The sequence below is a fragment of the Tachysurus fulvidraco genome, chromosome 5 (assembly GCF_022655615.1).
Source record: "Tachysurus fulvidraco isolate hzauxx_2018 chromosome 5, HZAU_PFXX_2.0, whole genome shotgun sequence".
Classification (NCBI taxonomy): Eukaryota; Metazoa; Chordata; class Actinopteri; order Siluriformes; family Bagridae; genus Tachysurus; species Tachysurus fulvidraco.
This window is the reverse complement of record NC_062522.1, coordinates 15659901-15673716: the sequence shown is the minus strand read 5'-3', so window position 1 is coordinate 15673716 and position 13816 is coordinate 15659901. Positions and strand designations below refer to the sequence as shown.

At 37.0% G+C, this 13816-nt stretch overlaps 1 protein-coding gene across 2 annotated transcripts; it reads right to left on the bottom strand.

The window, feature by feature from the left end:
- Window positions 1-385: 385 nt before the first annotated feature.
- tgfa (transforming growth factor, alpha) lies at window positions 386-9136 on the bottom strand. 2 transcript variants are annotated; one of them, XM_027146513.2, is made up of 7 exons: window positions 9022-9136; window positions 8647-8761; window positions 6765-6899; window positions 6166-6280; window positions 4804-4953; window positions 4509-4618; window positions 386-3115 (listed from the first exon to the last, which is right to left on the bottom strand). In XM_027146513.2, exons 2-7 carry the CDS (start codon window positions 8684-8686, stop codon window positions 3108-3110), a joined length of 558 nt encoding a protein of 185 aa, XP_027002314.2. In that variant the 5' UTR covers window positions 8687-8761; window positions 9022-9136; the 3' UTR covers window positions 386-3107. The 2 variants fall into 2 exon arrangements, with proteins under 2 accessions (XP_027002314.2, XP_027002313.2); XM_027146512.2 differs by lacking the exon at window positions 9022-9136 and having other exon boundaries at window positions 8647-9015.
- Window positions 9137-13816: the final 4680 nt, after the last annotated feature.

Here is a 13816-nt window from a genome sequence, read left to right as displayed (position 1 = left end):
AAAGCCAAAGCAGTAGCGGCATATCAGGATCTAGTTCGTCTTCCCTGTCTAGCACTAATGGGGGTGTAATGATGGTACGATGGGGTACAGAGAATAAAAATACAAGACTGGTGTCCAAAAAAACCAAAACAGGTTACATTTAAATATAAACAAAAGTATTCAAGAGAAGAAATTAGGAAATGCTTAGGTTGAAATAAAGACTAAGATGCATACAAATGACTCAAAGTGCAAAATAATAAGTCTGTCCTATGGGTGATAGATTGCTGGGATGCGGCCACAGCAGAGCAAACGGCTATGTAAAGTGTCATATGAGTGGTAAAAATAAGTTCAAATAAGTTAACTTACTGCCAAAATTATTTGAAACAAAACGACACCAAGTCAGTAAATCTTTCTGCATTTTAACTTTAAGTGAAAGAGGAATCCATACAGAGGTAAAGAACATGGAAATATGACGTGGCTGAATATTGCAACAACTAAATTTGTAGTCAATGAAAAAAACATTTAAATCGTGTAATCAATGAAAATCAAAAGCACAGTTATCCAGGAACACAGCTATTTATAATCCTGGCATATCTAAGACCAAACAAATGTGCATGATGAAATTAAATATTGACATTATAGCACTGGGTAATGTACAGTGAAGAAAAAAAAGCTGACAGCAACATGTGATTTTACAAAGAATGGACAAAAAAGAATGATATGAACAACATTGTGTCTTCGGTTTGTATTTTAAATACTGGCTAACAAAATTAATGTCAAACCACCATATTTTGAAGATTAAATAAGGCATGTCAAATATATTCCAGAGTCACAAAGCAGATGAGTCTTACATCATCTAGCACAATTATTCATTTGCTTGCAACCACATTCCCCCCATATCCAATTAATTTCCCATATTAGCAAAAGTGATTATATATAACATTTTTTCTGTTTTTTCCTTTTTTTTTTTTACTTACTCGGTTTCTTCGATTTTTTTTTCTCTCCAGTTAACAAATCAAGTCAGTTCAAGGGATTTGCCAGTGCAATCAGTTTTTAAGTGACATCCGTTACATAAAGTGCTCAATGCCAGCGACACTCTCTCACTCAGTCATTTGGATGAAGTCTTATACAGTCAATTTTCCGTTAAACTGTGAACTACTACAGTAATGTAAATCTAGTGCTAATTTTAGATCATCTTGTGCATAAAGCAGGATCTATTGTTTGAGTGATCAGCTGATAGGGATCACTGATGACTGAATAACTCTCGACACAGCATCAGGGTTTCACCAGTATCTAGACGCACCATGTTACCATACATTTACATAAGAACAATGGCAAATAGCTTTAGGATGAAGAAGACAACATAGATAAAGTTCAACAAGGTTTAAAACATTTTGAATTCATTTGCTATAAACGGAAATGAGGTTTACATCAGGAACAAAGCCATCGTTATTGTCTGTACGTGCATACATAGTTGAGTGTGAACATGTGTGTGGACTATATTTGGAAATGTGAAAATGTACATAGTGCTTTGTGAAGTGAATTTAGTGGCATTGTCACAAATATATCTACATACTTTTTAATCAAAAATCAGACCCGTATAAAGGCAGAGCCTGTTTAACACAATTCAGTGTCTGATTTAGTTACTGTATGGGGTAAGTGTGCAGATATATAAGTAGTTATCAATCACATGATCGCAGTGCAACAGTGTATAGTGAATATTTAAACACACTTGTGCACACCCAATTTTGAAATATTAAAATAATTATTGCCAAAACCATACAAGTGTTGTGATTCTGATTTTAGAACTTCTCCAGTGGTGTTAAAAACCTCGTAAAAATGATCTCTCCACTAGGTGTATCAGGTGAGTATGCATGCTTATGTTACTAAAAAGAATCTGTGAAGAAGTACATCTCAAGTGCAGCAATAATAAAGAACATAAGCAAAAAAATACTCTCTGGAGTCAAGTGTTTTCCTCAGAAGCCTGCCATTGACTATAAATCGTTAAAGATATCATGGCTATTGAATACATTAATATACCTTGGAATATTTAGTGTACACATTTTCTTCATCTATTATTATCAGCATCAACGATCATCATCATTTAAGATCCAAGATAGCTAAGCTTTTTTTCCATTCTTAGAACCATTAATTGTGTGACACTTCTGAATAAATAAAACATTTAAAATTCTCTCTCATCCACCACATGCCAAAAGTTTGGACACATTTAACTGTCCTTGATGATCTTAAAAAAGATTTTCTAAATGCATATGATTGAAATTTGCAACAAAATAAATAGTTTTCATTTAAAACATAGAAACTACAACCGGAAACTGCTCAATACCTGGGAACTTTAGGAAAGTAGCCAAACACTTTACAGATTTTTCATGAAGATTGTTAATAATTATTTACTTTTTGTTCACATAATTTACTTAGTTAATTAGTTATTTAGCACTTCTTGTTCCCTGTAAAATTTCAAAGCATATTTTATAGTTTGGACTTTCCTAATGTGAAAAATCAAGCAAAATCTTTCTACAAGTAGGTGCATCCAAACCTTTGACAAGTACTGTCTTTTGGTGTCACATGCCACAAACAGTTTGTTAGTTTTCTTTAAGCTTTCCGTGATTTGAAAAATGAAACTATTCCTCTTATCCTGTTGTGATATAGTGCGAGATCTCAGTGTCTTGAGAATGTCCAAGCATCCTGAACACATTAACTCGAATCTTTTTGTCCCCAAGTTCTGAATCTCAATCTTACTGTTCACATCCAGCTGAGTAGGTCTTAAGCACTAGTCCATTACTCTTTCACTGCTGGGCTTTTCTCACAAAAAAGTCACTTAAGTCTGACTGGATCTTCATTCCTGTAATCTGTTCTCACACAAGGGTATGGAAGTCCAGGAGATCAATATCTCTGTTGGGAAATCAACCATCTTCCATCATTTTAGTTTTATATTCCACAAAATCTAAAAAATTAATGGATAAGTTTACTTCCAGTGAGTATAAGTTCTGAATTCCACATCTGGTTTGGTTCTCAGCATGCTGACATGAGTCAGTAGATTAATCCAGCGATAATCCATGGGGCTTCAGGTAGCAAAACGGAGAACAAAGGTACACCAAGAGCACTCAATTTCAAACCACTGCAGAAAAACAGACAGACAAAAGCAATTTAAAAATCAGTAGGAATTTTAAAAAGCCAGTACTCTAAATTCCACCAAGTAAATTCAGTTACCTTGCACATACTGTACATTGACAGCAGTTCATATTGAACATTTTCAGATGGTAAAACAAAAGAGTAGATGGAAAATCATGTCAAAAGAAAAACATTAAACAATAGAAAGGTGTCATCAAAAAATGTAGAAATCTGTCCCAGTTTGACAATCGTATGAGAAGGCTAATAAAATATGAGCAACCATCCTGTTAACAAATCTGATTAAAAGCTTGTCGGGTCCACTAACAACACACACTGTGACCAAACTAGCAATGCTTTCTCCTGCAGTTACTGACCAAATTCCCAAAATTCCATGTCCAATTACCTAATTATTGTGTTTCCTTCACAGACTAAATAAGTGTGCATCGAAATTTAGAGGTTCAACATCATTTCTCGACATTATCCAAAACATTTAGAATATAAATATTTGTGAGTAAATATATTATTATTAAATTAAATAAAGTATTAGAAGTAAATTCATTTATTTATTCATTGTAATTCTGTCATTTTTTAGGCATCAGCATGGGATATCACAAACAGAATTTCAGGTATTGTTAACCTATTAATCCACTACAAAGGTTAGTTACACAATGAGAATGAACTACCCCTACATGTCCGAACTGCTAAGTCCCTATAGTCAAACAATGGATGACAACCTACCTCTCCCTGATACGGTCAATTATGTTATCAACTAGCAATTATTTTCCCTGTCAGTTTTATGTGTATATTTATTTATTTTTTAAAGAAAGAAAGAGAACAGTTTTTGACTGATAGTATCCCACATTTGTAACCTAGTGAACCAGTGTTGGGGGCACGGTGGCTTAGTGGTTAGCACGTTCGCCTGACACCTCCAGGGTTGAGGGTTCGATTCCCGCCTCCGCCTTGTGTGTGTGGAGTTTGCATGTTCTCCCCCGTGCCTCAGGGGTTTCCTCCGGGTACTCCGGTTTCCTCCCCCGGTCCAAAGATATGCATGGTAGGTTGATTGGCATCTCTGGAAAATTGTCCGTAGTGTGTGTGTGTGTGAATGATATTGTGCAATGGGTTGGCACTCCGTCCAGTGTGTATCCTGCCTCGATGCCCGATGATGCCTGAGATAGGCACAGGCTCCCCGTGACCCGAGAAGTTTGGATAAGCGGTAGAAAATGAATGAATGAACCAGTGTTAATGTATTCAAGACTTCAAAGCACTTTGTATCACTCTGGATAAGTGCCATAAATGTAAAAGTGTTTTTCAACTAGCAAATTAACACAAAAGGAAGTGTGGCATGTTTGTGGGTAAGATTAGCGGCCATAGCAGTTTAGTAGCTCCAACAAAATATATACCAGTCTCTGAGTGACAGCAGGACGTCCCACTCTTTACGATGCCATTTGGTTTCTTTGACAGACAGGAAAGCTTAGGTCCTCGCCTCCATCTGCTCCGCCTCCACCAACAGCTAGAGAGATATTAGATAAAAAGTCACAAATTCGATCCTCCCGAGTTCAAGCTTTTCATATTGTGCTGGTCTGAGCATGATGACCTTACTCACAACCAGTATTTCATGTATACAGTATATGGAGTGTGTATTACAGTGTCTAAAAATAAATAAATATTTTTTGATACTGCAGATATAATCCATACTTTATTAATGTGCAAAGTAGTACAAGCAGGACACTGCCCAATATGCACAGCATCAATATGGTGGCCAAGGTCTGCTGCCTTTGGTTGGTTGCCACCACTGCCAGCAGGTCTGCATGCTCACAACGCATACCTATGAAGCCTGGGTGACACCTACCCCCATAAAACGACAAAACACAGTTATCAGGCAAGTACTAGAACATGTATTTAAAGTAAAATCAATCAAATATTCCATAGACTTTCACCCGATAGATTATAGTCTTTTCATTACACACACACACACACACACACACACACACACACACAGAATGTAGTCATAATATATTCGGAAAGATAAACATACAGAGCCAAACATATCGTTTTATGAGCCAGTGTGTACAAGTAACTAGGGCAAGACCCCAGAAAAACAACTGTACTATGCATATGTATAATAACGTTGGGATCACACAGACATGACACCAACTCCCATGAACAAACATGAACAGTGGCAATGATTCTGGAGCGATATTATTACTGACTGGCAATTTTAAAAATCATCACAAAATTACCACTAACTAGGTCAAAAGCACAAAAAGTCTTTTTATTATCTACATATTTTGACATTTTAATCCGTTTAATTAGTATCACTTATTTATTGATAAATTTACTGTGTAGTGTGTGAATCAACTCTGATGATTATTCATGTCTTTCAAATGCAGAGGTAAAATAGGGGATAATATACATTTATGCACATGACAGTGATATACTTGTGCTACTTAAACAAATTTTTGTCTGTGTATTAAGTCAACAGTAGGTCATTTAGTCAAAAACAATACACATTTGACCAAACACAGACAGCTTACTAAAAAGATTTTAGACAGGAATTCAGTCATGACTCAGCCATAGTCTGACGTCAGTGTATTAGAGCTGCAGACACAGCCATAGTTATGGGGAAACTGTATTACTCACAGTTTGCTTTTTGGGGTCAGTGTGGAGTCAAATGTTTATATAGTTTCACGTGTTACTGCAAAAATAGTTATTATTAAACACTACCATTATTAGTAGATAACTAGATTATGTGCATGTTCTGGAAATCCAAGTATCACCATTCCAAATATTTACAAAGTCTTACTTTGCTAACATCTGTACCCATATTTCTAAATCCATGTCTAAACTAAATTGTTATTTTGTAATATAATTAATGCCAATTTAAATATGGTTCTCAAGTATCATCAGGATCTGTTTCATAGATGGCCTTTGCAAAATCCTCAAGTGTTTTGCAGGGCCTCTCACACTACTGCAAATCTATGCTTACATTTTTATATCCAAGATGTATATAACGCGTATCTGTATAATTACAGTAATGTGATGCATTTGTACACTCACACACATGCTGGTGTCTCCTCCAGGATGAGAAAGCGGCATGTGCCATGGAAGCAGAAATGGCTGTGGGATTCAGGACAGTCAGCAAAGTGAGAGTGGACTGCTGCTACTAGGAACTCTGTAGCCAGGATGCAAATAAAGGACAACCACTGTCACATGCATTATAAATTTAAATAGAATATGAATAGTCCATATAAAACAAGGATGTTTCTAAATGTCACTGTGTAGATATCTTAGATCAATAAAACAGCTTTTGAGATTTCTATTTTTACACTAATTTTGTTGTCAGACTGTAATAAAGCTGGTCTAGAAGAGCAATCACTCTCTTTTTGACTGATCCAAACTGTTAAAATGCAGATCTACAAGAACCACCTGGGAACAAGCCCAATAGGTGGAGTCGTAAAGCGACAACATGGTCCAACGTGCCAACAATCCCCTTTGAGAAACCAGAAACGCTACTCCCATGTTATTTTCCTCTCTAGTGTATCTAGTGTATACTCGAGTGCAGTTCATGTAGAATTTATACATTTATAAATATCTCCACTTTTCACATGACTAGACCCCACAAAATCGTTAATTAAATTAACAAAACCAAAACTTACTTTTCTTATCAGTAGTATTTGACACTGCTGTTGTGTTGAAAACAGTTGTAGTGGTGGTTGTGGTGGGAATCATCACCATGCTTGGTGTTGCTAAAGTAGAATTTTCCTGCACCTGGCTGTATGTAAATAAATAGCCTACAAAACAACCATGAAATGTATTTGACATTTTTCAGCACGAACACCAAGAACCAAAAAAAAACAACAACCAAAGATCACTTCGATCAACAGAAATTATAGCAATTTCACTGAAAACTACAGGGTAAAAAAGTAGAATTCTCCCAGTGCTTTAAGTCCTACACTGTTGAGTGCCGCAAGTTTTATATCATGTGCCAACCTTCTCAGCAGTACAGTAGACCTACTATTTTTCTCCAACATGATGCACACTTTTATTTTAGTTTGATTAATTAAATACACTTAAACCAAATAAATAAATAACTAAATAATAACTAAACTTTATCCTACACTTTAACTAAATCACTAAGATTACTAAATCACGTGTTTGAAAAAATCACACGTTTCATCAATAAAATAAGTGCACAATAAATTCAAAAACCCACTTTAAACCAGAACAGTTTCACATGATACAATAATTGTCAGTACACATGCAACAGATCCAAAATACCCAAATTGCTTTTCATAATCATTGTTTCAATTTGTGCTGAACTGTGGCTTCTCAAATTCATTATCAACCAAACCAGCTACATGGTTTACTTCTCTATGCTAATTTACCTGATAGAAATTCTGACATTGACCATACATACCAATATAAATTATTTGAACTGAGTAACACTCAGCTTTGACCAGTTACTCCATTAGGCATCTTTAACTGGTGTTTGACCAAAACAATCCCATGATGATTAAATTAATACAGGTTGATTGTTAAATAAAATGAAACATTTATGCTTCTCAAATTTCCAGTTTTCCACTCAATCACTTTCAATAATTGCTTTATCCTGATCAAGCTTGGGGTAACATTTTTCCAGCCAAGATTAAATACATTTTCCTAACATGAGTTGTTGAGACCAGTGTTCCTGGTGACTATATGCCTACTAGAGCAGGATTAGTCTTACCAAGAAAGGTACTGTACTTTACGTTTTAACAATATCCATTTTTAACCCATTTAAAAATTCTGAAAAACAACATATACTAGACAAATTACATTATGGTTTATAAAACAAAGTATTCTCTGTCCTGTTTCACTCAATGAGAGGTCAAACTATTGTTTGGATCAGAGATAAATACAATTGATATATGTACTGAAATGTATGAATCTTAAATCTGCCATCAGTATTCTGTTCTAGCATGTAGAACACTTTTCTAATCGAATAAGACTAGGCTGTGCCTTCTGACTCACATTAGCATGACTCAAGATATGGGGTTATACATAGTTGAAATCTGTGCATCAACGCCTTCTTTACAATGTTAATAGATGCATCAGCTGCAGGAATGACAGAAGGATGACCCCATTTACACAAGACACATCTAATACCATCAGCAAAACATGGAAATTAAAAAAAGCTTGTTTAACAATATGAAGTAAATGAGAGTAGGAAAATATATCCCCTACAAATTCAATACAGCGGTTGGGGTCCTTCCCCTTAGATTTGCATAATAAATGACAATTGGTGCTTAACATGAGCGTGGGGAAACACTTGGAGATCTGAAATAGGGCATGACTCTAGTGTTTGGTGTACTGCATGGACCCATAGATACCAGGTGCACAAACATCTTAAACTCAGTTTAAACTTGTAGTGTATCCTTGCATTAAACTGACAACGTATAGGCTATGTTTCACAAATTAGCTTAACCTCTCTGCCAGTTTATACATACATACACATAAACACACAGCAAGCACAAAGACTAACAGGAAACATTGACTCACCACTTAGCAGAAATATTGTATCCCAGAAAGCTCGATACATGGCTATAAGTTGTAAAGGTGTTTCCTTGTATCCGTGGCGTTAAAGTATTTTTGGAATATAAGTACGTTTGTCCACCTGTGAAGGCCCAAATGTTTGCTTGTCAGAAGTAATATCGAAAAAAAACGCTTTTAAGCTTGATTCCATACCAGTGGCTATTAAATTGTGGTTTAGCGCCCCTTGTTTTACTTCTAAATTAAGTTTAGACGTGCTCTGCTAGACTCTTTCTAAGCAACAGAAGCTTTCCACACAAGATTCAGACTACCAACGCTAAAGGCAATTGTAAGCATTTCATTTTATCCCGTGACGCAGGGCGCATCCTCCATACACTTGATTACCTTTGTGCGCGCGCGCGGATGCTTGTGTGTGTGTGTGTGTGTGTGTGTGTGTGTGTGTGTGTGTGTGTGTGTGTGTGTGTGTGTGTGTGTGTGTGTGTGTGTGTGTGTGTGTGTGTGCGTGCGTGCGTGCGTGCGTGTGCGTGTGCGTGTGCGTGTGCGTGTGTGTGTGCGTGTGCGTGTGTGTGTGTGTGACCAATCAAGAGAAAGCAGCATCTACATTGAACTGTCAATCATGTTGCCTCTTCCTTTAACAAACATTCTAGCCTGATTTATGTCTCATCAAGTGCTGAGAAAGAAACAGCAAATGTTTTTTTACTCCTGGAAAATGCATATTGCTAGCATGGTTGAGTGTTCACACTAACATTGCCACTGAGCTTATAAAGTTAGTTGGACTCAGATAACATGCCAGAGTTTGATTTACCTCTATTTCTTCCCTTATCTCGGCTGAGTATTACTTGAGCTTGGGCTCACTGTCCTGATTAATGGGACTAGATCAGCTAAAGCACTGTTGAGTCTGCTAGGTAGCCAAGCAGCCCTATGCATGTTGAGGAACTGTTCCTAGCTAGCTTACTATGTTAGACTCTGTTTAATCTTAACCAAGTACCATAATATAGGAAACAAAGTAAATAACAAGGTCAGGTCATGGCTAATCTGTAGTTGTTGATCCTGTAACTGAACACAGCATCACACTTTTGTGCACTTAACAGGTGCCTGGATGCTCCCACTCACTGAAATGCGGGTGGGAACACAAAGTCCCTATTACACAGTCTTTCTGTGCTCTCAGGTATAAACTCTTCTATGAATGGTGTAGATCTCATCATTTGTATATGGTGTACTTCCCTGTTCCTGCAGTATTAGCGTTTTGCATGGACTGCTAGATTTTGTAATGTTCCTATCTATGCTAAAGAGTCATGTGATTGCCATTCTAGTTGAATGGACTGAAAGCTAGTTAGTGACTTTGTAAGGTTGAGGATTATCAATGCCTTGAATTTATTCATTTATTTTGTTTTAAATAACCTCAATATTATGGTCAGGGTCTTGGAGGCTCCAGACCCTATCTTGGGGCACTGTCTGTTCTCATCTACTGTATAATTCATTAGTATTGTGTATTTTGTGTACCTGCAGTACATTAAGAACTTATTTGGCTGGTCTAAGTCCACCCACTTTTTGAGGTTTGACTTTTCAAGATTCATTATTCTATACCCAACGTGGATGCCAAACATTTACATACACATAGGCTAAAGATCTATTTTTAAACATCCACAAGTCTGATTCCTCCTTAGGAAACATTTCCAAATAAAATTTGTATGCGAATATAAGTCAATCACAGTGACCACAAAGGCTGTTGCTAAAGGTAGGAGCCCCTACTCCAAGACTTGCCTGTCTGAAGCTGATCCGCAGGTGATCACCAGGATGAAGACCCAACTCGTTCAGCATGTTCAGCATGGTCAATGAATCAAAAATGTAACTCTTTGGCCATAACAATCAGAACTGTGAAGGAAAAGGGGTAGAGGTTTTTAACCTAAAGAACCCCAATCCTACTGTGAGGTGCCAGAAAGAGTTGTTGGATGAAATGCTGCAAGAGCAAGCAATATCTTTAGATTAATTCCAACTATACCATCTTAAAGTCATGGAAGTCAGTTGGAAGTTGTGGCCTAATGGTTAGAGAGTTTGACTCCTAACCCTAAGGTTGTGGGTTCAAGTCTCAAGCCGGCCACGACTGAGGTGCCCTTGAGCTGCCCACTGCTCTGGGTGTGTGTTCACAGTGTGTGTGTGTGTGTGTTCACTGCTGTGTGTGCACTTTGGACGTGTTAAATGCAGAGAACAAATTCTGAGTATGGGTCACCATACTTAGCCTTATGTGACTTTCACTTGTAATATTAATAGATACCAAGGGTATCTAATAGACACTTTTTTCACAACCAATCTTTATCAATCTGGAAATGTAGAACTTTGAAATTGGAACTTTTAGTATTTAAAATGTATTACTCAAGTTCATATAGTGTAAGTTACACTTGGAACTGAAATCAGATCTCTGGCTTATCAGTGCAATTCATTGCATCAGTGCTAAGGGCAGAACAATGGACTGAAAATTAACTAAATACATGCCACAACAAAATCAATGAGTTACTCAGTGAGCAGTGCTGAGAGAATAATTGGCCAAATTTCAACTTGTTTTTTATCTGTATTTTTGTCTATTAGCTATGAATGTGTTTTGATAAATATTACTGACATTATGACATTTTCTTTCTCATTACACAGATTTACCTCTATGCTTTTTATGTATTTCACCAAGTGGGAATTTTCACCTACAGTATGCAACCATTGGCAATGGCACATGTGAATTCACATGCCAGGCTGATTTCTGGCATGTGTAAATAAATTCCTTTGATTTGATAGACAGATTAATCAGATTTATCCAGGTTTTTGTTGTTTTGAATGGCAAAATGTCCAGTGTAATGAATGGGGTTAATTTAATTAATGCTTAATTGAAATTGAGTAGGGGGCATGGTGGCTTAGTGGTTAGCATGTTTGCCTCACAGGTTGTGTGAGGCATCAAGGCAGGATACACCCTGGATGGAGTGCCAACCCATTGCATGGCACACACACTCTCATTCACTCACACACTACGGACAGTTTTTTCAGAGATGCCAATCAACCTACCATGCATGTCTTTGGACCATGGGAGGAAACCGGAGTACCCAGAGGAAACCCCCGAGGCACAGGGAGAACATGCAAACACCGTACACACAAGGCGGAGGAACCCCAAACCCTGGAGGTGTGAGGCAAACGTGCTAACCACTAAGCCACCATGCCCCCCCCCCCCAATGAATGAATGAAATTGAGTAGCTTTAATAAATCTGACACAGACACAAAGACCTCCCCTGTATTTATATGTACACCCGATTCCAAAAAAGGTGGGACATTGTAGTGTGTGTGGCATGGGCAGCACCATCAATGCTGAAAGGTATATGCAAGTTCTAGAACAACATATGCTCCCATCCAGACATCGTCTCTATCAGGGAAGACCTTGCATTTTCCAACATGACAATGCCAGACCACATACTGCATCAATTACAACATCATGGCTGCGTAGAAGAAGGATCCGGGTACTGAAATGGCCAGCCTGCAGTCGAGATCTTTCACCATAGAAAACATTTGGAGCATCATAAAGAGGACAATGCCACAAAGAAGACCCAAGACAGCTAGAAGCCTGTATTAGACAAAAATGGTACAACATTCCTATTCCTAATCTTGAGCAACTTGTCTCATCAGTCCCCAGACATTTGCAGACTGTTATAAAAGCACAGTGGTAAACATGGCCTTGTCCCAACTTTTTTGAGATGTGTTGATGCCATGAGATTTAAAATCAACTTATTTTTCCCTTAAAATGATACATTTTCTCAGTTCAAACATTTGATATGTCATCTATGTTGTATTCTGAACAAAATATTAAAATTTGAACTTCCACATTCTGTTCACAATTTGTACAGTGTCCCAACTTTTTTGTAATCGGGTTTGTACACACATGCACACATATACCAGTAATATATTACCTGGAGTTACACACAAGCCAAAATTCAGACAGTCAACCGAAGTAGAACGCAACCAGCAAATTTAGAATTTGTCTTGTCTTGTGGCAGCTTAGGGGCTGAGTTGAAACTTGTACTTGAACTTGTATCACTACCTCACAATCAGCATTTGGATGCCATTGTATTCTGTAATGTAGAACACTGGATGATTTAACCTGAGCAGGGTCTGTGTGTTTAAATACTGTATATCTTCAATTTTGAGATAAGGCTTGGGAGCCATACTGCACCACAGCTCCATTAACTGAAACCGAATGCACTAAAAGTGGATTCTGTTGCAAGCAGCCTTCAACCACCGGAATTAAATCAATAATATTATTTAATTATTTAAACTGTCTATCCAATTGTAGAAAGTGAAACATTGAGATGTGTTTATAATTGCGTTATTTAATACTCTTCTCCACAGCAGGGATGACTGGAATTCTTAACCAAAAAGCTCAACCTGTTGCCTAATGTGACCTACTACCATCATTACTGGAATGATATTTCCATTGATTTTGGTGAGTATATGAATGTACATAAATTTATAGACACTCTTAAATTCCATATATACTGTACCACAGAATCTGATTCAAAGCAACCGGCAAATATGGAGAGCTGGTTTAAAATAACAGTAAGGAAAAGGTGAGATTAGTCAGTATATTGTACAATTAAAATTGTACAAGTTTTATAATGTTCCTTTCTCAGTAAAACCTCAAAATATTAATATTTAACAGACAACTAGGGGCAGAGTTTCTGTTGTAAATTTGCTCAATATTTAATATTTGCCAGACTTTCAGAGGCAAAGTAATTGTATATATTATTCAACTGTAAAAATAGATAGATAGATAGATAGATAGATAGATAGATAGATAGATAGATAGATAGATAGATAGATAGATAGATAGATAGATAGATAGATAGATAGATAGATAGATAGATAGATAGATAGATAAAGCTTTGTAAATGTTAGCTTAACATCTGTTGAATTGCATCAAGGTGAGCAGTTGTAGATGTGATGTACATAAAATGAAACCTAATGTATTTCATTCCTGTATGTGTTCCTGTCAGAGTGGACTAAGTCATTTCATCCTCTGCTGAGGATGGCCCCACATGCACATGGTTGGCACTTATAAACCAACAGTTTTGCCTTTCAGTGGTTTTAGTCTTCATGCTGCTGTATATATTGGACTGGTCTTGCCTGAGACTAAAGGAAATACACCACC